This window comes from Sardina pilchardus, chromosome 9, assembly GCF_963854185.1.
Source record: "Sardina pilchardus chromosome 9, fSarPil1.1, whole genome shotgun sequence".
Taxonomy (NCBI): Eukaryota; Metazoa; Chordata; class Actinopteri; order Clupeiformes; family Clupeidae; genus Sardina; species Sardina pilchardus.
In genome coordinates, this window is record NC_085002.1 from 22045010 (window position 1) to 22072236 (window position 27227).

At 41.9% G+C, this 27227-nt stretch overlaps 2 protein-coding genes across 3 annotated transcripts in view; both read left to right on the plus strand.

Annotated features, from left to right (window-relative positions):
- The window catches only part of cdk18 (cyclin dependent kinase 18), a 37804-nt gene extending 23941 nt beyond the window's left edge, over window positions 1-13863 (plus strand). For both annotated transcript variants that reach the window (XM_062546346.1, XM_062546347.1), the window contains exons 3-16: window positions 2902-3035; window positions 4665-4790; window positions 5467-5523; window positions 6111-6225; window positions 7821-7915; window positions 8338-8400; window positions 8530-8653; window positions 9359-9479; window positions 9821-9918; window positions 10108-10213; window positions 10330-10372; window positions 11576-11666; window positions 11992-12069; window positions 12410-13863. In XM_062546346.1, the coding sequence (XP_062402330.1) occupies window positions 2902-3035; window positions 4665-4790; window positions 5467-5523; window positions 6111-6225; window positions 7821-7915; window positions 8338-8400; window positions 8530-8653; window positions 9359-9479; window positions 9821-9918; window positions 10108-10213; window positions 10330-10372; window positions 11576-11666; window positions 11992-12069; window positions 12410-12444 (1286 nt within the window). In that variant the 3' untranslated portion in view covers window positions 12445-13863. The remainder of the gene's footprint in view (window positions 1-2901; window positions 3036-4664; window positions 4791-5466; window positions 5524-6110; window positions 6226-7820; window positions 7916-8337; window positions 8401-8529; window positions 8654-9358; window positions 9480-9820; window positions 9919-10107; window positions 10214-10329; window positions 10373-11575; window positions 11667-11991; window positions 12070-12409) is intronic.
- Window positions 13864-17436: 3573 nt separating this feature from the next.
- On the plus strand, window positions 17437-25921 carry mfsd4aa (major facilitator superfamily domain containing 4Aa). Its single transcript, XM_062545051.1, has 10 exons — window positions 17437-17767; window positions 19599-19797; window positions 20204-20443; window positions 21289-21445; window positions 21851-21966; window positions 22946-23119; window positions 23694-23841; window positions 24500-24570; window positions 24708-24828; window positions 25392-25921. The coding sequence occupies exons 1-10, from the start codon at window positions 17535-17537 to the stop codon at window positions 25448-25450; spliced, it is 1518 nt and encodes a 505-aa protein (XP_062401035.1). The 5' UTR covers window positions 17437-17534; the 3' UTR covers window positions 25451-25921.
- The last annotated feature ends 1306 nt before the right edge of the window (window positions 25922-27227 follow it).

Here is a 27227-nt window from a genome sequence, read left to right on the forward strand (position 1 = left end):
TAATTGTGTGTGTGTGTGTGTGTGTGTGTGTGTGTGTGTGTGTGTGTGTGTGTGTGTGTGTGTGTGTGTGTGTTTGTGTTTGTGTGTGAGAGGGAGAGAGAAAGAGGGGGCATATGAGAAGCAGAGGTGTGTACTGTATGTGTGTGTGTAGGCAAGTGCATTTAGCTTCTAACCAAGCTGTGGCCATTCTTCTTTTCCCTCATTTTGACATTGCTTTTGTTCATCTTGTGGTCCCCATAGTAACCAGTTATTAAACCGTTAAGTTGCAGCCTGAGCACCTGAAACATTATTACAAAAGACCAGGCTTTAACATGTTTAGAATGCTGTAGTCTAGTTAACATGTATAAAGACATACCTATGTTGTGATGGATGGAGACTGAAGCACTACATCTTTGTAATGTTCCTTCTATAATAGTTCTCTTCCTTGAAAACATGATTAAATCTGTAGTTTAAGAATTTCAGTAGCCATTAATTTCTCATAAACTGAGTTGTTAATTGGTTCATCATTATTTTATTTATTTTTTTACTGCGTTACTAAATTGTGCTTGGACCCGGAATTAGCCTAATTAAGCATGAAGTGAGGTGGCAAGGAAGCTTTTGATCAGAGTGCTGGGTTGCTCCTTGCTTTGAAAGATGCCTCCGACATAAAGGCAAGGGGGTGATCTTTTGTCCACGTGGACGTTGGAGGGGGGGAAAAAGAGCAGATGAAAGGAGAGGAGAGAAATGAAAGTGCACAGCATGGCAAAGACGTGACAAACGCCTGTGCCTTCTTTTGAATGAGAAAATGAAGGGCTGGTTTATCCACATTACACAAACTCAGCAAGCATTATCTAGTCACAAATATTGTAATGTCTCTCCTCGTGCTTTCATCTCCCGTTCATGTGAGGCTTTTATATTTCATCACTGTTGCTGCATGGTGTTGTCTTCTGAAAAGTGTCTTCTGTCAAACAGTTGCGTGTGTACGTGTCTAGCCTCTCTCTTTTTTTAGCATTCCACATTCTTACATAATGCGTTTGAATCGCGGATGTCGCTTGTGAAACAGGGGTGTTTTGGTTTTAATGAGACAGCACTCGGCTCAGATCCTTTAGACAGCAGACGGAGCTCCAGAGACAACACATAAACAGACACCAGCATCAGCACCTGCACATGACATGAATAGGCAGTACTGGGCTTTGATCAGGGGCTGGAGAATGGAGCATGGAGGGCCTGGTTGGGAGTGACAGAGTGGGCGATTGGGAGGGTTGAAAGAACTCCCACTATCCAGATGCTAAACTCAGTGGAACACGTTTCATGGGAGCTTCAGACCCAGAGAAAGGTGCTCCTCTCTGCCTTGTAGCTTGCTGATTTACAACACAGCTAACGCTCCACCAAATGAAAAAATGAGGTACATGAACAGCCTTCCATGAATAGGCTATAGCCTATTCATGCTTTACAGTGTAAAAACAAAGTACCGGTTCAGGCGCCGTTTTGGCACTGGCACCGTTTTAAAAGTATCGATTTAGCACCGGTATCGGATAAAACCCTAACGATACCCAACCCTAAGACAGCACATATGTGACCAAATATTGTATACAGTATAACCATGACATCTCAATTCATGGACACATTCTCAAACAGTGGATGCAGAGCTAGAGAAAAGACAGAAGGGATGAGAGACAGACAGGAGTTTAATGAAAGCCGACGGGTCGGGCCTCAACGTGACACAGACACCCCCGCCACTGCCAGCTGCAGAACATATAATGAGCTTGATCTTAATTACACCTCTCTGCTGCAGGGATGTGTGTGTGTGTGTGTGTGTGTGTGTGTGTGTGTGGTCTCTGTCTCTTGAGGCCCTCATTGGACACACCATCTAAATCCGATGTGACAGATTGGAAAAGCCGTTTTGATACGTCTCACCTCTTAGCAAAACAGGCGGGCGAAAGAAAACTTTTGGGGAGTGATGGGGGTGGGGCAGTGCAGCAGTTTGACAGCACTGTCATCCTTCTGCCAAGGCTAAGAGCCTAAGGGAGGGCAGCGTCCACTATATCGAGTAATGGAGATGTAATTGGATTTGTTATTGACAGTCACGTTGGCATTGCACCTACTAATTCAGAAAAAGGGCAGTGGATTGACACATATCCAGACGGGTGACAGCTAAAGTGCAACGCTGTAATTGCGCGGTAATTGATACGAGCGTGTTAATTGCTTCCTGGGCCGGGTTTAACGAAGGCAACTATCCATGGACACATGGCTGAGTTGCCCTCTTCTGCCAGGGTGTCACTGGATCAATCATCTCACAGATGCGGTTTTATTCTCTAATTATACAGACACATGTCAGCGCTAATGAAACTGTCCCCTAATGAAGCAGGACATAAGGGGAGATCACCTGAGAGAGCCACTCAATATAGTAGTGATAACATGCGAGGTTTAGATGAAAAGTTTTAGACTGAGCTCTTTTCAAAGAGTTAAAGTCTGAAGACTGTAGACCTTCATCTTTTTTTTCAAAGAAATGATATGATAAGACGACTATAGAGACTTTGTGCTAAGGTAATCTTATCCACAGCCAGAGGAGGGTTGTAAAAAGAAATGGAGATTTCAACATGTCATGCATTATAGTGTCGGCTTAATGGATGCTGTTGTGCATCAACCTGCGCCTAGTTAAGATATTACACCGAGATTAGTTCTTTTCTTTTCAATTTTCTGATAGCACTTTCTAGAAGCACTCTTTTATTGCCGTGGTGTGTGCACGGTAGTGCCATATCCAGTCGGAGAAATATACCTGATGATTGTTCGCTCCCAACTACAGTAATATCCTATTTCTCAAGCATCGAAGAAACCAGGATATCGTTTGGGATAGATTACATTTTCCTTGTGCTATTGTTCATGGCTGAGCATGAATCCTGCTGTTTGTTTCTCTTCCAGATCTAGTACCCAACAGCCTGGGACTGCCATCGTTGCACCCAGCGCCGAGTCCCTTGGCTGCGGAAGATGGAGGCCAGTCTCCCACCCAACTGCACTACCGCAGCAAACACCAACTCCGACGCTTCTCTATGGAGGTCAGTCACAAACCTCAAACGTCTGAACGAAGATGTGGTCTTACGAGGCCAGATGGGACCACCACTCAGTGTTACTCAACAGTGCATGAAAATCCAATGATGAGATTGTGAAGAGAAGCTGTGTTGTTGGTTTTCTATTTTGAGCTCAGCCTTCACTGGGCATTGGACTGGTTCAGAACTTTTAAACGCTTCTAACATGTAGCTTACACCCTCTCACCTTAAAATGACATTCCTCCATAGCCTTAGTGAAATACTGTATATACGGTATGTTGTAATATATTGTCATATGTACAGTATGTTCACTTTAATTGGATAGTGTTTAGTGTGTGTGTGTGTGTGTGTGTGTGTGTGTGTGTGTGTGTATGTGTGTGTGTGTGTGTGTGTTGTACAACACACGCACACACACACACACACACACACACACACACACACACACAAACACACACACACACTGTAACACACACGGCAATTATTGTAATATCTAAATCCAATATCTTCATTTCATCGTCAAAGTGTTTCCTCAATAAGGCAAAGGGGTGTCTCTTTGAAAGGGCATTCATTCACATGAATTCAATAGCATCCGCTGAGACCCAGCTGTTGCCTGGTGACCTTGCTGGGTCATAACTTCAATTAATCAGCACTCTGCCCACACAGTGAGAATCATCTTTATCATTTTCATTCACCTCTCTGCCTCCCGACTATTACCACCTGTTCAGTTGAGTCCTCTGTGGGCCTGGTGTGAAGGGCGGAAAAAAAAACAATGATTTATTTTTGGTTACACACCCTCTCTGTTCCTTAGCCTCTCGTTGTGCGTTTGGGCAAAGAGAGGAAAGGCTTTTCAGGTCAGTGCCACCTGAAGTGTTTTTTATTTTTAGTGTCGGGATGGCAGGCACTTCACTCAAGGACTCTCCCTCCCCTTAGAGTGCACCTGAGCTATACAGACATCTGGGTTATACCTTTCGCTCAATAGTCGATAGATGTCGATTCCTTTCCCACAAGATGGAAAATTTGCAACAATTTAAAACCCTTCAGGTCGATCTTCCCCCCCATAGGCTGACCACTAATGTGTTAAAGCTCAACATATGAAGAAGATGTGGCAACTTGAACCAGATTTGACCTATTTGAGTGGAGTGGAGGCCAGAGGAAGGGGAGTGAAGTGATCTGAATTTAGATCTATACTGACATATAACACCAAATGATAACACAACCTTCTTGCTCCATGGGTAAACGATCAATGCCTCTGCATGGCGGAGTTGTTTAGATTAGTCAATATCAACATTTTCAGTTTCAGTTGCTATGCAATGATTGACCAAAATAACTGCCAAACCCTGTAGTGGGTTTCCCCTAATTACAGACAGCATAATGTTCTTCTGTTGAAGACAACGGAAGTTAGAAAAACTGAGTTGAGGATATGTTGATGGGAGAGATGGTTTGTTGGGATCTCCTCTCATTCATATCCTGATTCTGTCTGAACCTGATTATCCTTCCATGGGTTGGTTTAGAATGTTTCAGATGCACTATTGTTATCATTCCCCGCTCACATTTAAACCTACAGTCTGGGTTCATGAATATAGTATAATAACCTACCATTTCAGATGTGTTGAAACACTGTGCTACTCTGTTCTACAGGACGTGAGCAAGCGCATGTCTCTGCCCATGGATATTCGCCTGCCCCCTGAGTTTCTGAGGAAATTGCAAGCAGAGAGCCCAGAGCCCTGCAAACCTCTCAGCAGAATGTCCAGACGAGCCTCGCTGGTCAGTACCCATTTTTATTAGCCAATGCTGATGCTATGGTAGGGCTAGTGGTGAGAAAAGTCTCAGATGACTCATGCAAAGCAGAGTGGGCATCTGTAAAGCTTTTAAAAGTGTTGGTTTTATACACTTATACTTATACATAATTAAATGTAATCCATAGTGACCTAGTCTAGAGTCTATCCAACCTGTAGTCTGATCCAAACTCAGTATCTGGAAATTGCTTTGAGTTTCCGTTTGTGCTATTTGCTATATTATTATTGTACCGGGATCAAAGAAGAACTGAGAATTGTTTTCAACATAGGACCAACTAGGCTACTATTGGTAGGGGTTGGGGGTGCTACATAGCTTGAGTTTTCCTGCTAGCACAGATAGCCCTGCCAGGCAGCTGTAAAGCTATGCTATGGGAGTCGATTTTAGACTGTTTTGAGTCACAAACTCACAGCCAAGGCACTCAAGGCACAAACACAGTCCAAAATCTGCCTCTGTGGACGCCTACAGTAGGTGCGCCAGCCAGCATGAATTGAGCTATGTAGCATCCGTTTGTTTCCCCTACCGACAGCTATCAGTGATCTCAATAAACAGGGCCCCATGTTAAAAAGTTGGTGTTCCTCTTCAAGTGAAGAATTACAATGCAAACGAGCCAACAATTAATCTCTCTCTTGTATCCTTCTTGTAGTCGGACATTGGCTTCGGGAAACTTGAGACCTATGTGAAACTGGGGAAACTTGGTGAGGTAAATATTTCTGGAAGTGCAATTTATTCTCACTGGGTTAAGTATCCAGACCAACCGGTCTATTACAAATTGACAGTGTTATCAAAGGCCGATAACACTAGGCCCTTTGGTATTATTTTGTTGAGCATAAGACATCTAGTCTGTAAGTAAATATACATCTCAAAGTCAAGTTAATGCTCTGAGTCCCGAATCCTGAGTGTCTTAGATGCCCTCACAGTGTTGTTGGCTTTCAAAATGTTATGGTAGAACAAGACCTCTTCATTAAACTCAAGTTAACCTGCAAATGTAAACAATGAACTTATCAGGGGTTATTATTGTCTGGCATCTCTGTGGAAATAGGGTGAGAACAGAGACATGTCATCTTGCCTTCGCTTTGAGTAGAGCAAAGGGCATTGTGAGGTCTGACAGCCCGAACTAGGGAAATACCTAGAAGGAGAATTAGCTGGCTGAACAAACTACAGCCAAAGGACATTATCTGACATTATGAGTCTAATCTACCTTTTCAATCTCTCTCTCTCTCTCTCCCTCTCTCTCTCTCTCTTTCACTCTATCTCTCTCTCTCTGTGTCCCTATGTGTGTGTATTTAGGGCACATATGCTACAGTGTTCAAGGGACGCAGCAAACTCACAGAGAACCTTGTCGCTCTGAAAGAGATTCGTCTGGAGCACGAGGAGGGAGCACCTTGTACAGCTATACGGGAAGGTAAACACCTCTGAGCAGTTGACACACAGTCATAATTCACACACTACTGACAGTTACTCCTCTCCTAGACAAGTTTGTTTTGAACAACTCCATACATAGACCCGGGGCTGTACATGAAACGAGTGAAAAGAGATGAGTGTGCTACTTGTACACTGGCTTCAAGGTATGACTGAGTGCTTAATGATGTTTTGAAAAGTCACCTTTGACCTACAGGCAGCTGTACCCTCTAACACACGTCTTTAACCCTCCCAACATTTGGTCTGTTTACAAGAACACCATGTCCTTTAAGGGAATGTGATTGCAAGAGTTACTAAAACATGTTGTGTTAATTTCAAGTCTGTTATGCCATGGAACTCTATGTAGGCTAATGTGAAACTGAAGGGAAGTGGGATTAGGTAGCAGGCCAAATGTACCAGGACTAACAGGTAGAGTTCACAGCACAGGGTTATATATTTTGGGATTTTAAAATATCTGAGATGTGTTTAAAAACGATTAATACCAGCTGATTTTCTGTAGCTCTAAGCAGCGCTATGTAATACTAAAATCATGATCACCAACCAAGCCAAACCTTACAATGCTACATATTGTCAGCTGGTTGTTTAACCTAAATCAACTATGGTAAGCAATGACAGTAATTTAGCCACTAAATGTAATAACTTTTGAACTGAAGTATTACTGTAGGCACATGTGTGCTAGCATGCTAATGGTCAGGTGTTGTCTTCTGCTACTACAATCATCCCACTGGGCTGCCACTTAGAATTCAAGAATAAACTATGGATGTTATAATAAAGATTGGATTTGTGACTGTATTGGAGCTAATGTCATTCTGATAGGTAATGTCAAAGGTTGTTCCAGGCTGCATAGCATTTTTGACTGCAGATGGTCAGTTGCTTTTACAGAGAGCTGTTAGGAAATGACAGCAAGTGAGGCAAGTGGAATGTATTTTTGCCCAGTGCAATGGTGGCCTATTCAAAGTGATTGTATTTATATACAGTAGCTGCATAATATAAGAACGTGTCTCAAGACTCTCAGCTTGAACAGCACAGAAGCAATACTTCTGACTACATAAACATTTCACTTATTTTTACCTATTTGATTTGATTGCAAATTGATTTTTTAACTATAGCCTATGCTTTGAGCAGGGGAAAAGAGCTGGCACACCCATCAAAATAAAACAGTTCAATTTAATAATAGATTGACAATGTTGACATGGGCCGGGTTTGTGACAAGAAGGACCAGGACTGAGGGCTGAGCATACTTGCGTCTGGATGATGCCATTCAAAGACTGGACCTGCCTGTCTGGTGGTAGTTTGTCTGGAAGTCACTATACTGAGGGCAAAAAAACACCCTTGAGCCACTCAGGCCGACACACTGCAGATCACTGGTGCCCCCTAGTGTGCCTAGAGAGAAAAGCAGGATTGAGGGGAGCTTGACTCTCAAGTGAACCAAGCACTACAGGATTTGAGCTTTTTCAGGTTTCATATAAAGACATCCCCAAATTATCCACTTTGTAACTGAATGTAATCAGGTTATTTAAGTAACGCCATGAAGACATCTGTGCCATAATGCTCTGAATTTTGTCTTTGCTTAAACAGTTTCCCTGTTGAAGAACCTGAAGCACGCCAACATCGTGACACTGCACGACATAATCCACACAGACCGCTGTCTCACCTTAGTCTTCGAGTACTTGGTAAGCACATTAGCACGGTGATGGGTTTGTGTTCACAGGGCTTTAGCAGAGCACACAGCTATTATACTGTGTCTAACTGGGGGGGGGATGCCACCCAAAATAATTTCATAATTCACATTTCTGTGCCACTGACTGAGGATTATACTAAACTACTAAATGTCAGAAAGTGTCGTGTGAAATGACAAAAAAAGAAAAAAAAAAAAAAACAGAGCCTCTTCAGGATTTTCAGCAAACATAATATACTTGGGACAACACTATCCCTGGGAATGATGTGTCAGTTCTGTAGATTTGCATTTAGTGCATTGGTATGATGAATATACTGTAACATTTCGCCCTGAGATAGTTTGATCGGGATACATTGTAGTGAGTGTTCATCACGCTTCACAATACTGAGCTTTCCTGTCTTCACTGGTCTCTTCCAGGACAGCGACTTGAAACAGTACCTGGATAATTGTGGAAACCTCATGAGCATGCACAATGTGAAGGTGAGTCACTTCGTCAACAAATGGTCTTTTTTTGTCTTTGTTTTTGTGTTTACCATTATATGATGCTATTGTGTACAATGATAATCCAGAGTATAAAGTGGTCATCGTATTTCTGTGTCTGGGTCACAGATCTTCATGTTCCAGCTGCTCCGAGGCCTCTCTTACTGCCATAAGAGGAAAATCCTGCACAGAGACCTCAAGCCTCAAAACTTGCTCATCAACGACAAAGGAGAGCTAAAACTCGCTGACTTTGGTAAGAGTTTGTCAAGATCACAGCTGTCAGACTTCTAGCCTCCATGTTTGGTTGGGGGATAGCCATCTTTATCTATTTACAGATGTCATTCATTGTTAAACGTGATCTGATAATGATGTATCATGTCACTTCTATTATTGAGTAGATTATTGTGGGCAGCCGTGGCCTACTGGTTAAGGCTTCGGGCTTGTGACCTGAGGGTTGCCTGTTCAATCCCCGACCAGTCCATGGCTGAAGTGCCCTTGAGCAAGGCAAACCCCTAACTGCTCCCCGAGCGCCGCTGGTTGGGCAGGCAGCTCACTGCTCTGGGTTGTGTGATTGTGTTCACTGTGTGCTGAGTGTTCACTAATTCGGTTAAATTGGGTTAAATGCAGAGAACTGAATTTCCCTCATGGGATCAAAAAAGTATATATTCTTCTTCTTTCTTATTTAAATGTTTTTTGTTTGCCTCTAAAATCCACTTTGTCAGGTACATCAACAAACATACATCACACGTCTCTCTAGAGCTGTAGTTCACCCAGGTCGAACTCAAACCCGGGTACCCATGGGCACTTGAATCTGAATGTGGTACAGGAACTTTAGGCGGTTGTGGCACAGCACACACTCCCCCCCCCCCCCCCCCCCCCCCGATAATTGTTCTGGCTTTGGTTACCAGGCAACAAATGGTGTTGACTCCTTTCCTTTGTTCTCCTTTGCCTTTCTCAGGCTTGGCCAGGGCCAAATCCGTCCCAACGAAGACCTACTCAAATGAAGTTGTGACACTTTGGTACCGACCACCTGATGTTCTTCTTGGGTCCACAGAGTACTCTACCCCCATAGACATGTGGTGAGAACATTGTCAGACTGGTGTTATGCGTCTGTGTATGAGCACATGTGCATGTGTATAGGTAGTCAATTATTTTCTTCAGTTCAATACTTTTTTCAATGTTATATTCTATGAATCAGGCAATCATACAGGGGAGGAAAGCCACATTGTATGCATGTACTGCCTGTTCTATTGATCCATACTGACGCTCTGAAATACTGAAAGAAAAGCTTAACAATAGGTTTTGAATATGTGTCGTGCAATGGCATCCAAGAAAGGTGCAGGTTCGCTTGCAAAAATGACATACATACAGTATAGCTACTGCTAAAACAGCTGGTTTTAACTGTTGGTCCTCTGCTTAGGGGGGTCGGCTGTATCCTGTTTGAGATGGCCACTGGCCGGCCCATGTTCCCCGGTTCCACAGTGAAGGAGGAGCTGCACCTGGTTTTCAGACTCTTGGGTGAGTGACCACACACAGTGAGGGTCAAGGAATCACTCGCATCTGTGACTGCATTTGGATACTCGTTAATAATTATAATCTATGATAGGATCTCTTGACTCACAGCTGGTGTGCGATAATAAAAGAACTGAGTTTATTCATCCTGTCCGACCGAGCAGCGCTCTTATACTCTCGCTTCATCACTTTCAGGAACACCGACGGAGGATAGCTGGGCGGGCATCCCGTCCAATGAGGAGTTCCGGTCCTACCTCTTCCCCCAGTACCGGCCTCAGCCACTCATCAATCACGTCCCCAGGTAGACCTCTCCAACACAGCTTGCACTGTGTCTCAGCTTCAGTAGCTTGGAGACCGACGGCAAACAGTCTTTGATAACCTATTGCTCACCGTGCTGTCCCTCTACCCCACTTTCAGACTGGACACAGAAGGGATTGACCTACTCACAGCGCTACTTTTGGTGAGTTTACAGAGAGCCATGCAATCACCTCCTTACCCATATTTATTAATTATTTTGAAATAATATGAAATACTTTGATACAGTGTCAATAAACACAATATATTACTTTTACAACTAGAAAAGCTCTCAGAGAGCTCAAACCTCCGCCTGGAAGCAAAAACATAACCGCCTCCTGGATTCAGACAGTGATACGGATCACTCCTAAAATTTAATCGTTTCTTCCTTGAGTCATTAAGAATCGAAATCCATCCAAAACTTTTTCAGTCATCTTGCAAACAAACAAACACAGACAGACAGACAGACAGACAGACAGACAAACCCAGATGAAAACGTAACCTCCTTGGCGGAGGTAATTACCAATTGTAACTTTGGTAGATTCATACACAAGAGGATTTCTGCCTGCTTATTCCAATCATTCGGCAGCCTATGAGATGTTATATATGGCATTGCTGAATTCCTTAGATAAAAAACAGGAAGTAGCCTTGAATAAAATGGCACATAGAATCCTGAGGCCACACAAAAGCAACCCAGCCAGTTTCTAGAAGTAAGGCTTACTAAAGGATTCAGTCTCCAATATGCATTAGCCGCTGGGTGAGTTCTTTCAGCTCTAGACACAATCAGACTTCCAACCAGCACTCTATAATATAAAGGAGCCATGGCTCACATCGCCATGTGTGGTAGACATGAGTGAAAATGCTGATAAAGGGATGTGTGTGTGTGTGTGTGTGTGTGTGTGTGTGTGTGTGTGTTTGTATGACAATCTCAAGACATGTAGTCTGCTGCATAAAGCCAGGCAGACACAGCGATTTTGACGCGATGTTAACACTGAATTGGGCCGAATTTCTGTCCAGTCGGTCACGTAGTTTGAGTAGGTTCCCAATGTCCGATCACAGGACGTCACATTGTGGCATGTCAGAAATGTGTATCTTTCGTAAGCACTAAGCAGTCGAACATACAGTGTGAGCACAGCAAACATGTCCAATTGAAACGTGCAGGGTTACTATATTGCACGTGACTCGAACAAAACACATGGTATCTGCCTGGCTTTAAATTAAAAAAAAGGTGACATTTTGAAGTTTGAAGTTGTTAATGTTCTATGTATGCCGCTGAATCACAGGGCACACACACCTGCACATGCTCTCTCACATTAATTCTGTCTGTGGGGATGTGTGTTGACTGAGTTCTTATGCCCTCCTCCTCCAGTATGAGTCACGGAACCGCATCTCAGCTGAAATCTCCCTAAGACATCCGTACTTCAAGGCCCTGGGCGAGGACATCCTCACCCTACCAGACAGTGAGTGCTCCGGCTCAATACCCTCTTTTTGTCCAGGCAGACGGTCGAGCACAAGGATGTCGTTTGTGTCTCGATTTTTATTTCATTCTTTAGTCCTGGTGCAACAAGGAAATGTCTAGTTTATTTTTTAGAAACATAGACTAGATAGGGGATTCTTCTGAGAAATGTACCTAAAGAGAAAGCACTAGTAATCCTGACACCCTGCTTCTGTATGTCTCTCTCTCTCTCTCTCTCTCTCTCTCTCTCTCTCTCTCTCTCTCTCTCTCTCTCTCTCTCTCTCTCTCTCTCTCTCTCTCTCTCTCTCTCTCTCTCTCTCTCTCTCCAGCATCCTCCATATTCTCCCTCAAAGAGTTGCAGCTGCAGAAAGATCCTGGCCATAGGAGCTCAGTGTTTCCTCAAACAGGTACATGTTATGTTTAAAAAAAGCTTTGCTATCTGACAGTTACAAACACAAATATCACTGATCAATTCTTCTCTGGGAACTGAATGTTACAAAAGATTCCCTTTCAGATGGCACTCCCACAAAACCTGTTAGTGTCCACAAAGGACCCCAAAGGTTCTGTGAAAAATATTTCATTTGAGAATTCCAAAAACATTATAGACCATACAAAAGCCAAAATAATGAGTGAATGAATGTTAAGTTACAGGTCATACGTCAACACAATGAATTGGGGGTTGTCATCAAATGGCTACAGATAATTTTAACAGTCTACCTATGTGTACTTGATGTTGTTTACCCTCAGGACGAGGCAAGAATCGCAGGCAAAGCATATTCTAATACCTGGGAGGCATCTTGAAGAAATCGAGATCCTGTTGGACTTCAGCAGATACATAAAGAGGTTGCTGGGAAGGAAATGATCTTACAGCACTCTATTCTCTTTCCAAGATAAGGGGTAAAAAAGAGGTGTCGGAAAATTTGGAAAAAAAGCAAAAGATTTTCTACAACACCTCAGGATAGTATAGGTTGGAAAAAATCACTGATGAGGTTGCGCACTTATAATGACAAATGTTTTTTTTTGTTATTGTTATTGTTTTGCCTTGGATCCTTCAAACCTGGTTTTCCACCTAATGGTATACAAGGTCATTCCTTTACTTAGGACTCTGGCTACACTCACACTCTTCTTTCCTCTTTCCTGTACCCTGATGATGACACTGGCAAAGTCATAAGTGTTAGATTTTCGATGGATAGTTCAGTAAACATTAATGGCTTTTCTGTATATTTGTGCTCAGCCTCTTGGTGGATATCGCCAGTATCTGAGTGCAATGATTTAAAGAAGCATGATTCTATTTCCATATTTTCATATGAGCTCATAATGTGGGGTATATTTTGTCAACTTCTGTTTGTGAAAGTATTATTTGCCTATGCCAACGAAGCAGTATTTCCAAACTTCTAATATCATTTAAAGGTGGAGATTTGTTATATCTTTCACATTGCACTCCAAATATTTAGTTTAGAGTTTATTTTTCCGAACCACAAAATGATAGTGAGCAATCCCTTCTGAACTGACAAGGGCACTTGCACATGCCCAAGGTGAGGATTTCAGTAGCTTCCTGACTTAACTTGCACATTGCAGGGACTATGGGACAAGCATGTGGGCCTATTCCTCAGTCACATCCTCCTTCTAGCTGTTGTCCCAGAGTTCCTAAATATGCCATAATGTTTAGTAACTGACCCAAACAGAAATCATCTCACAGTATATTCAAGAATTTAAGTGAGACTAAGTGATACATGTACTGACTGCATATGCCCTGTAGGGGGCAAAGCGTAATTGTCAGAGAGAGTGAGAGCGAGACAGAGAGGTTTTCTTAAATCTATTTATATATATTCTATACTTCAACTATATTTTAGCGTCACTGGCACAGAGATACTACTGTTTGTGTTTTCTTGTGGTAAATGAAGATATTTTAAATACTTTCTCAGAAAAAGAAAAGTAATATATATGTATTTTAACAGATGTTATCTTTATTCTCAGTGAACTTTTTGCCAGACAAAAGAGAAGACTGTATTAAATGACACTAGATGATGTCTAATATATATATAATTGGCCTACGCTTAGACTTTTTTGTATAGAAATGTGATGTTTAATATTTTGTGTGGTTTGTCTACATGATGATACTGAAGATGAATGTATTGTGACTGCTGAAAAGCCCAAAGTGATTGAATAACAAATAATTAAATAAAAGAAAGTCTATTACATCTCCTGTTTTTTTCTCTTTAGTATGCAAGGTTACTACACAACTTGTGTCTCGGTCATTTCATGCTGTGCACTACTTATTATGACCGCCGCTAGCGTAGCTAGCGAAGCGGTCATATAGTTGTTGTCAAAGTTTTTTTTTTTTTTTTTTTTTTTTTTTTTTTTCTTTTTTCCCGTCATTTTTCGTCAACGATTCCCGGGACACCGTAACACCGGAGCGCATGAAACTTGGTGGGCATGTAGCCCCAGTAGAGTTCTATGGAAAATTTTCGTTTCGTCCCCGGGGGTTACTCCACCCCCGCGCTGCCCCCGCCCGAAGCCCAAAAATGACAGTTTTTCCTACATAACTACCTGAACCGTGGCACCGAGGATGACAAAATGTTTATGGTATGTTGTTCTCTAGAGCTTGCATCAACTTAGCTTATAACCAGTCATTTGTGATTTGCCCCCCCATCGTAAAAATTGAAAATGCAATGTAATATTGCTTTAATTGCCCCTATCTTCAGATGAGATGTTATGAACTGCACCAAATTTCATGTGTATGATTAACCTGACACCCTCTGGGAGTATGCCAAGTTTTGTGGAATTTCATCCATGGGGGGCTATAAAATAAATGGATTTATGTGTACATTCAGGACTGTATACCCATCGGCCAGTAGATGGTGGTATTATCTGGAGTCTAAATCCCCCCCTGGGGATTTCAAAAACTGTTCCAAACATCTCAATCTCTGCTAGTTTTTGTCCTAGAAACATATAAGTGACACCATTAGAAACCTTTAATCAACTAGTTTCCAAATATGTTTTAAAAGAGAATGGTTGCTCTGGGTGCAACAAACATGCAGGAACACACACACACACACACACACACGCACACACACACACACACACACACATAAATACACACACACACACGCATACCTACACACACACGCACCACTACATACACACATGTACATAAAACATTATACAAACACATGCACAAACACGCCCACACGCATGCACACATACACCCTTACACACACACACACACACCTACACACACACACACACACACACACACACACACACACACACACACACACACACACACACACACACACACACACACGCACACACACATCTTTGAGTACATTTTGTGAGACCACCGGAGCTGAGAAGTGAGTGTGTGTGTGTGTGTGTGATATACTATAGCCTGTGTGTGTGGGTGCGTTTCTGTGTGCCCATCTGTGTGTTTGCATGTGTGTATATGTGTGTATGTGCATGTTCTGTGTGTGTTCTCTTTCTTTCTCTCTCTCTCTCTCTCTCTCTCTCTCTCTCTCTCTCTATGTCTGTGTTATCTGTGTGTATTCTGTGTGTGTTCTCTCTTTCTCTCTCTCTCTCTCTGGGTGTGCCTGTGTGTGTGTGTTGTGTGTGTGTGTGTGTGTGTGTGTGTGTGTGTGTGTGTGTGTGTGTGTGTGTGTGTGCGTGTGTGTGTGTGTGTGTGTGTGTGTGCGAGTGTGTGTGTGTGTGCGTGTGTGAGTGTGTGCCTGTGTATGTGTGTTTGTGTGTGTGTGCACACGCGCGCATGTGAGTGTGTGTGTGTGTGTGTGTGTGTTATCTGATATTGGAGTGACAGTGACGGCAGAGAACACAGTGAACATATACTCAGAGACACATTAAACACACACACAAGCAGACACACACTCACACTAGACAGAGAAGCACTCATACACAAAAGCAAGCGCACACATGCACACACTCAGTTACATACATAAAAGTTGCAGTAGGGATGGAGTAGGCGATGGAAACACAAGTGTGATTGATATTTGCGGAGAGAATGTGCAGGACTGAGCGGCGGTCATATTGTGTATCGCTTTGCGGTACATCTAGTTATTGTTAATATTGTTGTTTGGTTGTTGCAAACAATCAAATTGACCTTAAATATGCATTTAAACCTCAATTTATAATGCAGACATTATAATACAAACCAAAAATGATATATTTTCATACTTTATTTAACAAAAGTAGTTGACTTAACAGAAACTCACTTACAACGTGAAGTTGAACCCCTTCAGTATAGCCTATGGCTCCTCTAACAGCACCAAATACTTCAGTCAAATGTTAACTCATCAGTGTCTCATAATTGCTTAGAAATATTTCACCCACTCTCCCTTGCAGAATCAGGCTTAGGTTTAACATTTCTACAGAGCATTTTGACCGAGTCCAAAGCTTTCAGCAAGTCTATTTTGTGGACAAAGTTATCTATACTATTGGTCTATTGGACTATATTGAACTAAAAGTACCTTCTCCCAGGGGATCAAGGTAATATGAATGTAAAAATCTGGGTCTACCTTTCCTTTTCAGGACCTGGATGACCCCATAATCAAGAGGATAATGAATCATGACGCCGATCAAAAAATCATGAATGTATCATCATGCTGTCAGTTGCAGAATTAAATTGACTTGATGATAGGACTTAAAATAACATAAGGAGTTGCCAGGCAAATAAAACAAAACAAACAAGCAAGCAAACAACAACAACAAAAGATCCACACTATGCACTGGCCAAATCAGAGTCAAGACCGAAATCTGGGGGGTATTCCAAGTACATGGTTTAGTAATAAACCTGGGTAAGTAGTAAGCAGTAAACCTCCTACAACAAGAGCCCTATGGCATTGTTTTCATACAGCTCTTCTATTAGGAGGTTTACCACTTACTCCGAGTTAACTTACCCAAGTTTGTCACTAAAACATGTACTTGGAACCACCCCCCCACCCTGATTCAGAGAGTCCAGTTCAATCATAAAGCATTCCATATCAGACAGTTTAGTCCAGTACTGTGAATACCATGCGACTCTCTGTGTGATATTAGATGGCATACACAAGTAGAGGTTGGCAACCATGCATTGCGTCATAAATATAAAACAGCCAGCTGTTTCTAGTATAGTCTTACATATTTCCTTAGAAAATGCAACATATGTTATTGTTGTTGTTGTTGTTGTTGTTGTTGTTGTTGTTTGAGTTCACTATATTTGCCATGTTTACGTAACAAATCAAGTGTGGGTGTTGGAATATTTTGAAAATTATTATAAAAATAATCATATACATTTCACATTTCAAGTGGCACTGAATATTGAGAGTGACTCCAAGTGTATTCCCTTGAATACTGAGAGCAAAATCTATCTTTCAAAATATACTGTGTACTATGTGTAAGCTACTTCAAACGAATGAAATAAAACCTGGAATGCATATTGACTTGGCTACATGATACCAACAACTAACAGCAATATTTGTATAGTCTATATTTATATAGCTCGATGTTGGGCAACTTGGTCTCCTCAACCTAGTGGATTGGCTCTCTTTAGTCTATATTAACTTGTTAAAGTAGCCAATCAGATGTTTCGTGGTTTTGGATACATGTCTGCTGATTGCACTGAATATTCTAGTTGATACAAATAAATAGAAAACAAACGTCACCAAGGAAAGGGAATGGGAGGGCCCATTCACCCATCACTTAAACTGCCAATAGTAGCACATCTCTGGAGTAGCCTATAGAAACTTCAGACTTCGATCTCGAGGCAAGTCTGAGTCGGTGTAAACGCGTACTACCCAGCCTCACCGCCAAAACACTATTCACCATGAAAATCGAATGACTGGAGACGCGTTCGAACTTTTAAAAAAAAAGTTTTACAACAATGCAGTTCATGGACTCACGGGTATGGAGTCTGTTCAAAAGCAACTGGCAATATACGCTAACTTACTGGAGTGCGTTCTTCAGTTTTGGGTTATGCGTGGCATTTCTAGGTCCGACCATCCTGGACCTGCGCTGTCAAACGCATTCAAGCCTGCAGGAGATTACCTGGGTCTTCTTTACGCAGCAGTTATTCCTCTTTGTTGGCAGCTCAATTGGTGGCTTCTTCAATAAATCGTGAGTACAGCTGTGTGACAACACGAACATCATCATCTCAAACTTTTCTTACTGGTTTAAGGAGAGATATCGCTGGATGCGCAAGCGCCATGATGGTAATTGGCTTTAGCTGACTGTCAGTTTTCGGCAGATAGGCTGCTTATGTTTCAGGTGACAATGGAAGTATATACCCTAAACTCTCCCTGAAACTTCAGCTGAATCGTCAGTAGGGTCACTGAGGACTATAGGCATTGTCTAGATATTATGTCGGGACTTGAAAGCACGTGTAGGCCTACAACTTCATCTCTTCACAGTTCTTGCCCTCTTGGATAAAAAAATATATAGTGACATCGTGCCCATTTGTCCCATTGAAGCTCTTTTCATTTATTTAGCACTCGTGTTTAGGCTACCGCTAGAATCCAAATGTGTTGGTTCACTTATCAGGAGGTCATGTGCTCATTAAGAGCCTATTGATAAATAGACACAAGCTCTCCAATCAGTGACAGCCTGTCTGCCTGGAGGCTTCTCAGACAGAAGATGTTATTTTTTTTTTGCCAGAGAGGGGAATTCATATCTCAGACTTAGCATGACTGGAGTCTAATTACTTTTATCTGGAATACCAGACTAATTTTATCCATTGATAATCTTAAAGATAGTGTACTCCAACAAATTCAGTTCAATTCTGTGCCATTCAAATTGCTGTCAAATTGCACAGATATTTTGCAGAGCCCAGAGCTACAGTATAACGTAATAGTAGGAAACTTTCCTGATCAAGATCAGCTCCTCTGATTTTCTTTGTTATGGTTGCTCAAATACTGTACAGTACTTGATCTTACTGTCTTATTATTGAAAAAAAACTGATATGGCTATATGGCTATATGGCTATACTGATAGGCCTATGCTTAGGCTGTATCCTTTTCTCGGCTTGTGAGATTTTGTCCACCTCTTATTGAAGAACGTTGACAGTTAAATATTTTGTGCCCATGACTGAAAGTAAACTCTGTATCTCTCTGTCACTGTGTCCTTTTCCAACCTATTGTTATCTGTAGACATACTGATATTTCGAATTTCTTTTCCAAATGGGTCGTTTTCTGTTTGCTCTACCTGCTTACTTGGGACTCAAATCAACATCCCCTCTGATAAAGACTAAAGTAGTTCATACCAGAGGTCTCAACAAGGACATTCACAAAAGTAGAGCAGGAGGTTATTTTGGGGCTAACCTGATATCTCGTGATGAATTTTCTAAGGAAATCTGTAGGACTTATACTAGAAACAGCTGGTTGTCTCATATCTATGTTTCATGATAGGCAATCTTACTTGTGTCTGCTGATGTATAAATGTGTATGTATACATCTAAAGTCATCTAATGTCACACAGAGAGTCACTGAAATGGTATGTCCGAGTACTCCTGGACTAAACTGTCTGATGTGGAATGCTTTAGGATTGAACTGAATTCTTGGTGAAACACACAAGAAAGCATGTCACAAGACCACTCAGCAAAAATGTTGATGTTTGATGTGATTAGATTAGATTCACCTTTAATTATTTGCCATTGTGCAGAGTACAGATCCAGACAATGACAGACCAACTACTACCAACTCTTCAGATAGATAGATAGATAGATAGATAGATAGATACTTTATTGATCCCCAACCAAGGGGAAATTCAAGAAATTATTCAAGAGTTATCTGCTATCTCTTGTGAGATCAAGTATTCAGCATTAATTTCATAGCAGATCTTCATTACCTTTATGATATTTGAGTGATACCAGTGGTAGCATGTTTAGTTGTAAACCCATTTTGTCTTTGGAAGATTGGACCCCTCTTTATGCTCCTTTATTCTTGGTTTGCAGACTGAGATGCTCGTTGTCAGCGCTGGCTGTGTGCACCCTGCTCATCTCGGTAGTCTTCGCCATGATTCCCCTCTGTCACAGGGTGCTGGCACTGGCCGTCGCCATGGCAGTGGCTGGACTGGCCATGGGGATCATCGACACCATAGCCAACTTTCAGCTGGTTAAACTTTACCAGAAAGACTCCACCGTTTTCCTTCAGGTCAGCACAGCAGGTCCTCGTCTTGTCTCTTCTGTCCTTTGTGTCTATTTTCCCATGATTGGAGACTAGCTTTAAAGTGTTAAAACCCTTGGGTACGGTAATTATGAGATTTTACAAAGCTTGCTGAGCAAAAAATAAAGACTGTTTCAGTGATGTGATGTTGTTTTGCTTATAAGTGACTTAGCCATCTTGGGAATCCACTAGTTCCTTTCAAAAGTGGTTCATCCAACTAGAAAGCGTTGTCAGTGCAGTTGCTGATAACATACAGTACCCAAGGACAGTCTTAGTATTTGTTTCGTCAAAAGATGAACTGTAATTTTGTATCATAACATACAGTATCAGCCAGCTTGATAAAGAGCTGGTCAATAAAGCAATTGTGATTTTGTTCTTTGTGATCTTCCTGCAGGCACTCCACTTCTTTGTTGGACTGGGGGCATTGTTGAGTCCTCTGATTGCTGACCCGTTCCTGTCTGAGACGCCGTGTGTGCTGTCCAATGGCACAGCCCACACCAACAACACGATGCGCCACATCAGAAACACACTGAGCGGAATCCGCACTCAGAACATGTCCCAGTTCCCGTTCCACACCGAGGGGGAGGCCGTCACAAACGTCTCCTACGCTTTCTGGATAATGGCTCTGATCAATGTGAGTCCCGTGCATTTGGACAGGTGTTCCTCAGTAAGATAAGGACAAGTGGAAAAGTTGAGTTGGAGTGCTACCTGGAGCCATATATATCTTTTTTTGTTGTTGAGATGGTCCTCTTAGGTTGAGGTCTTGATCAAATGTAAAACTTACAAAAAACCTATAGTTTTAACTTTCTCATTGGATCTCTAACTTTTTACATAAGATAAGGACATAGTTTGAGTTCAGAGAGCATTTGGTCAGATTCCGAAATGGATGTTTATTATTATTTGACTCAGAGTCATATGATCAGTTGTAGCACTCCTGCCTTGGCAGTAGCATCATTTGAATAACAGGACAGTTCAGCAATTCCTTGTAGACTTGACGCCACAAAGCAGCTGTGAAGCATTGCTGGTGATAAGGATGATTATTCTGTTGAGGTTTGCATAGTCAAACAAGGCTTTGCTAGTCGTATTCCTTGTAAACCATACTGTCTCCTTGTCTTGTTTTATAATGCTTGCATAGGCAGCTATGTATTTGATATCCACATGTGAGAGCTAGTACCTCTTATGTCTAACACTAAAGCAGTTAGTTGTGTGTGCACATCCCACCAAACACCAAAGTAAACATCTCATTCCACTATGGTGTCATATCACTCTCAAGCCTATCATCTGTGCAGTTTGTGCTTTATCATGCTCTGTTTGGAAGCAAAAAATATTTTTTTTCTGTTCCTAAAATCATAGAATCCTAGATGCTTGAACAAACCACAAACATCCATGCTTTGGATTCCAAAGAATACACGCTTATCTTTAGCCTAGTTCGTTACAAAGCTGATCGCTCCCACTCCCTCCTTTTGCCTCTCTCCTCAGCTGCCTGTTCCGATAGCCGTGTTTGTGCTCATGTACAGAGAGAGACTGATAGGCTGCGGTTCCGGCGCCAGAACTCGTCTGCTGGAGGGAGACACGTTGGCCATGAGGGCCCAGGGCTCTTCTGCCTCGACGACCACCCCATCCCAAAGCAGCATAGGTAATGGCTCAACCCACTCGTTATCTCGTTGCGCTGAAAACATAAGGATTAGCGTGACCCGGTCACTGTAAAATAGGGCTGGCAAAAGTCCGAAATCACAACATTAATGATTAGCTGTAACCATAAAATTGGACTTCTTTTGAACCATTGTCTGCTTTTGGGAGTTTGGCTTTGGCCAAGTGTCACATGTTATAATCTACTTTGACATTCATACAAATGTCAGGTCAATGCAGATTTATTGTTGTTTAGAGGGTTGAGAGTTGAGGGTGGATGTGTGTGTCTGTGTGTCTGTCTGTGTGTCTGTGTTGAGTGAGTGAATACATTTCATGAATGGTATCCTTGTATATTTGAGACAAAATGCCTGCAAACAAGTTCAATAATGTAATCATGGAATTTCTAATGCAGATAACTTGAGCCTGTTTAGCTGTTGTCGTTATGGTGACCTAACTGGACAGCCACTGGGGTTTGTTGCCATCCATGTCCTGGCAGGGATGGTGCTGTTCTTTTCAGATGGCATTGTGGTAAGAGACGGCAAGCATATCACTAATAAGACGCTTTAGTATCGGATTGTTTTTGTGTGACAAACTGCTGAAACCTTTATGAGTAGATGTCCTACTGTTGATCACATTTTACAGATAAGATAAGATAAGATAAGATACAGATAAGATTTATTTGTCAAAAAGGCTGTAATTGCTGAATAGCAATAACCCGATGTTATAGACATTCACCCATGTGGGTTACCTCACCCTATTGCATATCACAGACATTTATGAGTAGGCGTCTTACTGTTGGATCACATTTTACAGATAGGATAAGATACAGATAAGATAAGCTATTTGTAGAAAAGGCCGTAATAGTTGAATAGCAATAACCCTGCGTTACAGACATTCACCCATGTTGGTTAGTACCTCACCTAATTGTCACAGACATTTGATCAAGAGTGAAGGGTCCAGTGCAAATTGGTAAAGGTCCTATTTTAATCTTCTCTCATTTGCTGAATTTATATCTAAATCATTTGCATTTGAAGATCATTCATGACAGTGTGGATGAAGTAAATGTGAGTCGGTGTGCTCATCTGCTGACTTCTGTGAAGAAAAAATGTGATCATCAAAGGAGGAGTTGAGAACAGCTTAGTGTTCAAAACCCTCAATCTACAGTAACTAATGTGATTTGCTGTTAATAAACCCGTTCCTAATAATCTTAGTCTCACTGTATGCTAATCTACAGCTAGTGTTGGTGCTCCCCCTCTAGGAAATACATTTCTCATTTACATACACATATCCTGTTATATGTTTTCATTGTACACAGCAAGAGGAAAACTTCCTGTAGCTAAGGTTGTTTAACTCACGTAGCTTCATCAAATAAAGCTACAAACACCTTCAATATGTTTCAGACATGTGTTGAAGACATTAAGACATTTAAAAATGTTGCATTTCTATTTAATGTATTTGTATTATTGTCAATTAACAAATTAATCAACATTGATTACGTTTTCATTAGGGTGCCTACGAGGGGTTTGTGTACTCGTATGCTGTGGCTGAGCCCTTGTCTATGTCCCATAAAACAGCTGGTTATCTGACCAGTGTATTTTGGGCAGCCATCACAGCTGGCCGACTGGCAGCCATTCCCCTGTCATATCGCTTTGCGGCCAGTCGCCAACTCACTGTCCACCAGGTAAATCCTCAGTGTACACAAACTGACTGCTTAGTTAGTGCACATACACCTCTAAGAACACCCAACTTCTACAAACAAAAAAAGGACCCACTTGCATATTAACTTTGTGTGTACTGGTAAATCGTTAAAAACAAACATCCCCATCCTGTTGCATTATATGGTAGCTCAGTGTACTGTATGTTTGATGTAGGTGTGTCTTGAGTCTTAATGGGCACCATTGTGCCATGGTGTCACGCTCAGTTGGCAGCTGGCACATGGTAGCACATCACCTGAGCGGGCGCAACAGCATTGTCCAGCACTGCCACTGACACACCATTTTAAAAGCATGCTGTGGAGTGTGACTTCAGGCGCTGTCACTGTCATCAGTGACGTCATGCAACACACACACGCTGTCCTCTCACATTCCAGAGGTGCCTCTCCCTCTCTAAGGGTGTCTGAAAGATGCATGGGCTTCTATTGTTATGACAACACGTTTTTCATCCTCCTCATCTTTTTTCCCCTTTTTCTCTCTCTCTCTTTCTCTCCATCTTTCTGCTCTCTCTTGCTCCCTCTCTCCATGGTGTCTTCCCTGCAGATAGGAGTGATGTGCACCTTGTTCATGCTGCTCATGTTGTACACCAGTCCGGCGTTCCTGTTCATAGGCACCCTGGTGCTGGGCCTTTCCATCAGCGCTGTGTATCCCAGCATGCTGGCTTTCACTGAGGACATGCTCAACTACAGAGGTACAGCCTTGGGCATTCTCATGTGTTGACATTCTCAACTAGAAAAGCACTCAGACAGCGCAAACCTCCGGCAAGCGAAAACATATCTGCCTCCTGGATCTAGACAGTGATGCGGATCACTCCCAAAATGTAATAATTTCTTCCTTGGGTCATTTCAGACCTTCCCTGAATATTTCATCGAAATCCATCCATAACTTTTTGAGTTATCTTGTGAACAAACAAACAAACCCTGATGAAAACATAACCTTAATCCTTGGCGGAGTTAACTACACAGGTGTAGTCTTGGAAAGTGTTCACATTCTCAGCTACAGTGGTATTAGCCTCGGAAAGTGTTGACACTCTCAACTACAGAGGTATAGCCTCAGAGTGTGTCGCCATCTCAAACATGACCGTTGTGATTTTAAGAACTCCGTTAGAGATGGCTGCTGGACTTGTACACATATCTGTCCAAGCAGTAGCTGCATGTTTGCCTACCAAGTCCGTTAATTCCACAGGGTATGACAATAAGACACTAGCACAAATATATTTTCCACTTATCACTCATTGATGTGTGGTTCAATCATAAGTCAGGATCCCTCAGCATTTGGTGGATTATTGTAATATTATACTAGAGGAGCAATTGAGAAAGGTCTCTTATTTGTGTTGTTCTTCTGTAAAGGTTGTGCCACCACTTTGCTAGTTACCAGTGCGAGCATGGGTGAGATGTTTCTCCAGCTGCTCGTGGGATGTGTAAGTAACTACTGAGTTCTTCTGTACACAGTGTAGAAAACCTATGCCACAGTCAGACAGTGACTGTAGTCATCGCCTCACTGCTATCAATGCTATCAAAAAATACACAACTGATTTCTGTCCTCTTCCCTCTGCAGATGATGCACAGTCAGGGAAGCTACAGCTTCATGGTGTGTGGAGTCATCTTCAGCGTCCTGGGCCTTAGCTCATACCTCTTGCTTCTGTACTGCCGGCGGTTTTACATCGCCCAGTCCACAGGTAACTCACCAAACTCTAGGACATCCACTTTAGGTGTCACAATAAGATAATATCAAAGGAAAGGCTTGACAGGGCTTCAAAGCTAAATGGATGTCTGATGTGAGCGCAGAGACATATTGGAGCATGAGTGAGCTCAGTGTAGGATGGAAACAGGGCCAGACAGAGGACCGGTAACCGCACCAAAATAAATGTATTTACAGTCTGGAAGCAGCCACAGATTTAGTTAGTTTGGAATACTTGATTGGAAATAGATAAAAAAATAAATACATTAGTAAAATTCATTAGAGAAACTGGTTGTAAATTAGAAATTACGGTATATTCTGTAAATTATAAATCTATAGCTATATGTCTTTGTGTGAAGATGCCTGCCTTCATTTTCAATGCTTTGAATGCTTGAACGGACAGAAGGCCAGTGAATTGTCTCCATCTGTCTTTTGCCATTTTGTTCTGTGAATGTCTAAAGGTAACCATGATATAATTTTAGGCGTGTGTTTAGATTTCAAGAGACACATTTAGAGCCTCTTTTAAGATAATCCCTGGCTCAATGTGTGTGTTTTTCATAGGTGACGTGGAGAAGAAGACAAAGGCAGACAATGCAGACGTGAATGGTGTGAGCCACTGAGACGGAGGCGTGGCATCAGAGTTATTGTGGCACAAGGAGAGGCCAGGGAGGGATGATGATGAAAAGAAGGGAACTAGAGAAACATGGCAAGCTGCTGACGACAGGGCTCGTTCTGCTGTGTCACTCACAGGACATGAAATTCATCTCACGACAAAATCAAAACTGCACACCGATCAAAGACTAAATATGTACATAATTACCAGATTTTACATAGAAACTATTGATTAAACTGTTACATACTGTATGCATTAATGAAAACATTTATTTTTGTAGAAATAACAACAATTCAACTCACCAAATTGCCTCCTGGAGCCTACTGTTTTTTTTTTCAGATTGTGGATTGTTTGAGGCTAAGAGCAGGTATTTCCTGAAAGAAGAATTATGACATAGCATGAACATAGCTGACATTTCCACTCCCCAATGCTATGAGAGTACGTTATTATGTCTGTTCATTGTGTCTAGCAGGGCAGTGCCTAGTAAACAACCATTGGAATGACTCATTTCTGGATGGACATTTATCCTGGTTGAGAAGGCAGAAGGGTTTCTGAAATGTGAAAAAGCATGCCTCTTTCTCCCTGTGGGTAATACTGTGAAGGGAGATTAGTGGTATGTTGAACATAAAGCCTGAAGTGTGTTCAGATTTGACCGAGGTGAACAATCCTGGTGAGGTTTTCCTTGATTTAAAAAAAAAAAAAAAAAATCAAAATGACAAGGCAGTTGCCAGGATCTTTTGACCCAGCTTGATGAATGTGACAATGCACATCTCAGGCTCGAGGCTGAAAGTACCATATTTTGTTTAGTAGTATACCCTTCCCGTGGGACTAGGTTGCTGTTCTATGATTTGATATCCTTTGATATCCCGGATGTCTTCACTCAGTTAGACTTTAAACATCCATGGCTGTAAATCATTGTTGTCGTCCTCTAAACCTGGTAACACTCTCAGACGTATGGGTATGAGGACAACAGTGAATGGATCTGACCATGAACTGTGAACATGCTGTGAGAGCAGGAGATAACTTGTGATAGTTGAATGAATTACTGTGCATGGACAAATTGAATGGATAAAAGCAAATCAAGGAGGATGTTTTTTCTTCCCAACTCCCTTAATAAACTATAATATGGGCGATGTTGTGAAATTAAAGTAAACATGTAAACTAGATTATGTAATCAGATTTAAAAATCAAGTACCTGTAAACTGAGGACACGGTTGAAAAAATTGTTTTTTGTAGGGTGAAGAATCAGTTCAGGGGATGGTCAGGGCTGCTTACTATTCTGCGGGCAAGGTGTGTGGTGGCTGTGTCATTTGCATCAGTGAGGCTGAGGGTGGGAAGCTGAAATCTTGGATGCTGAGATTTTAATGAGTTTGTTCTTGCTGGTGACATTTGGTATGGTGAAGAAACAGGGAGAGCAGTAGAGTGGAAGGGGTTGGATGATGCTTTTGTAGAGTAGCAGAAGGAGATGGGGGGCAACATACAGTGATCTTAGTTTGGCGCACGTTGCTGTGTGATGGTGACGTGCTCATTGAAGTTAAGATTTTTGTCAATGGTGAGACCAAGATATTTGAAAATGTGATTTTGATGCATGAATGATCAGTTGTCAATATTAAGTTGGAGGTAGTTATCAGAGCACCACAGTGCAAAACCTGTGGACTGTTGGTGAGCAGTTGTCTGTAAGTAGTCCTACTAAGGCTGTCATCTGCATATTTGTAGTAAGTGGTGTTGGGCATGTGAATTCTGCCAGTCATCTGTGTAATGCATATACAGGAAGGATTACACAA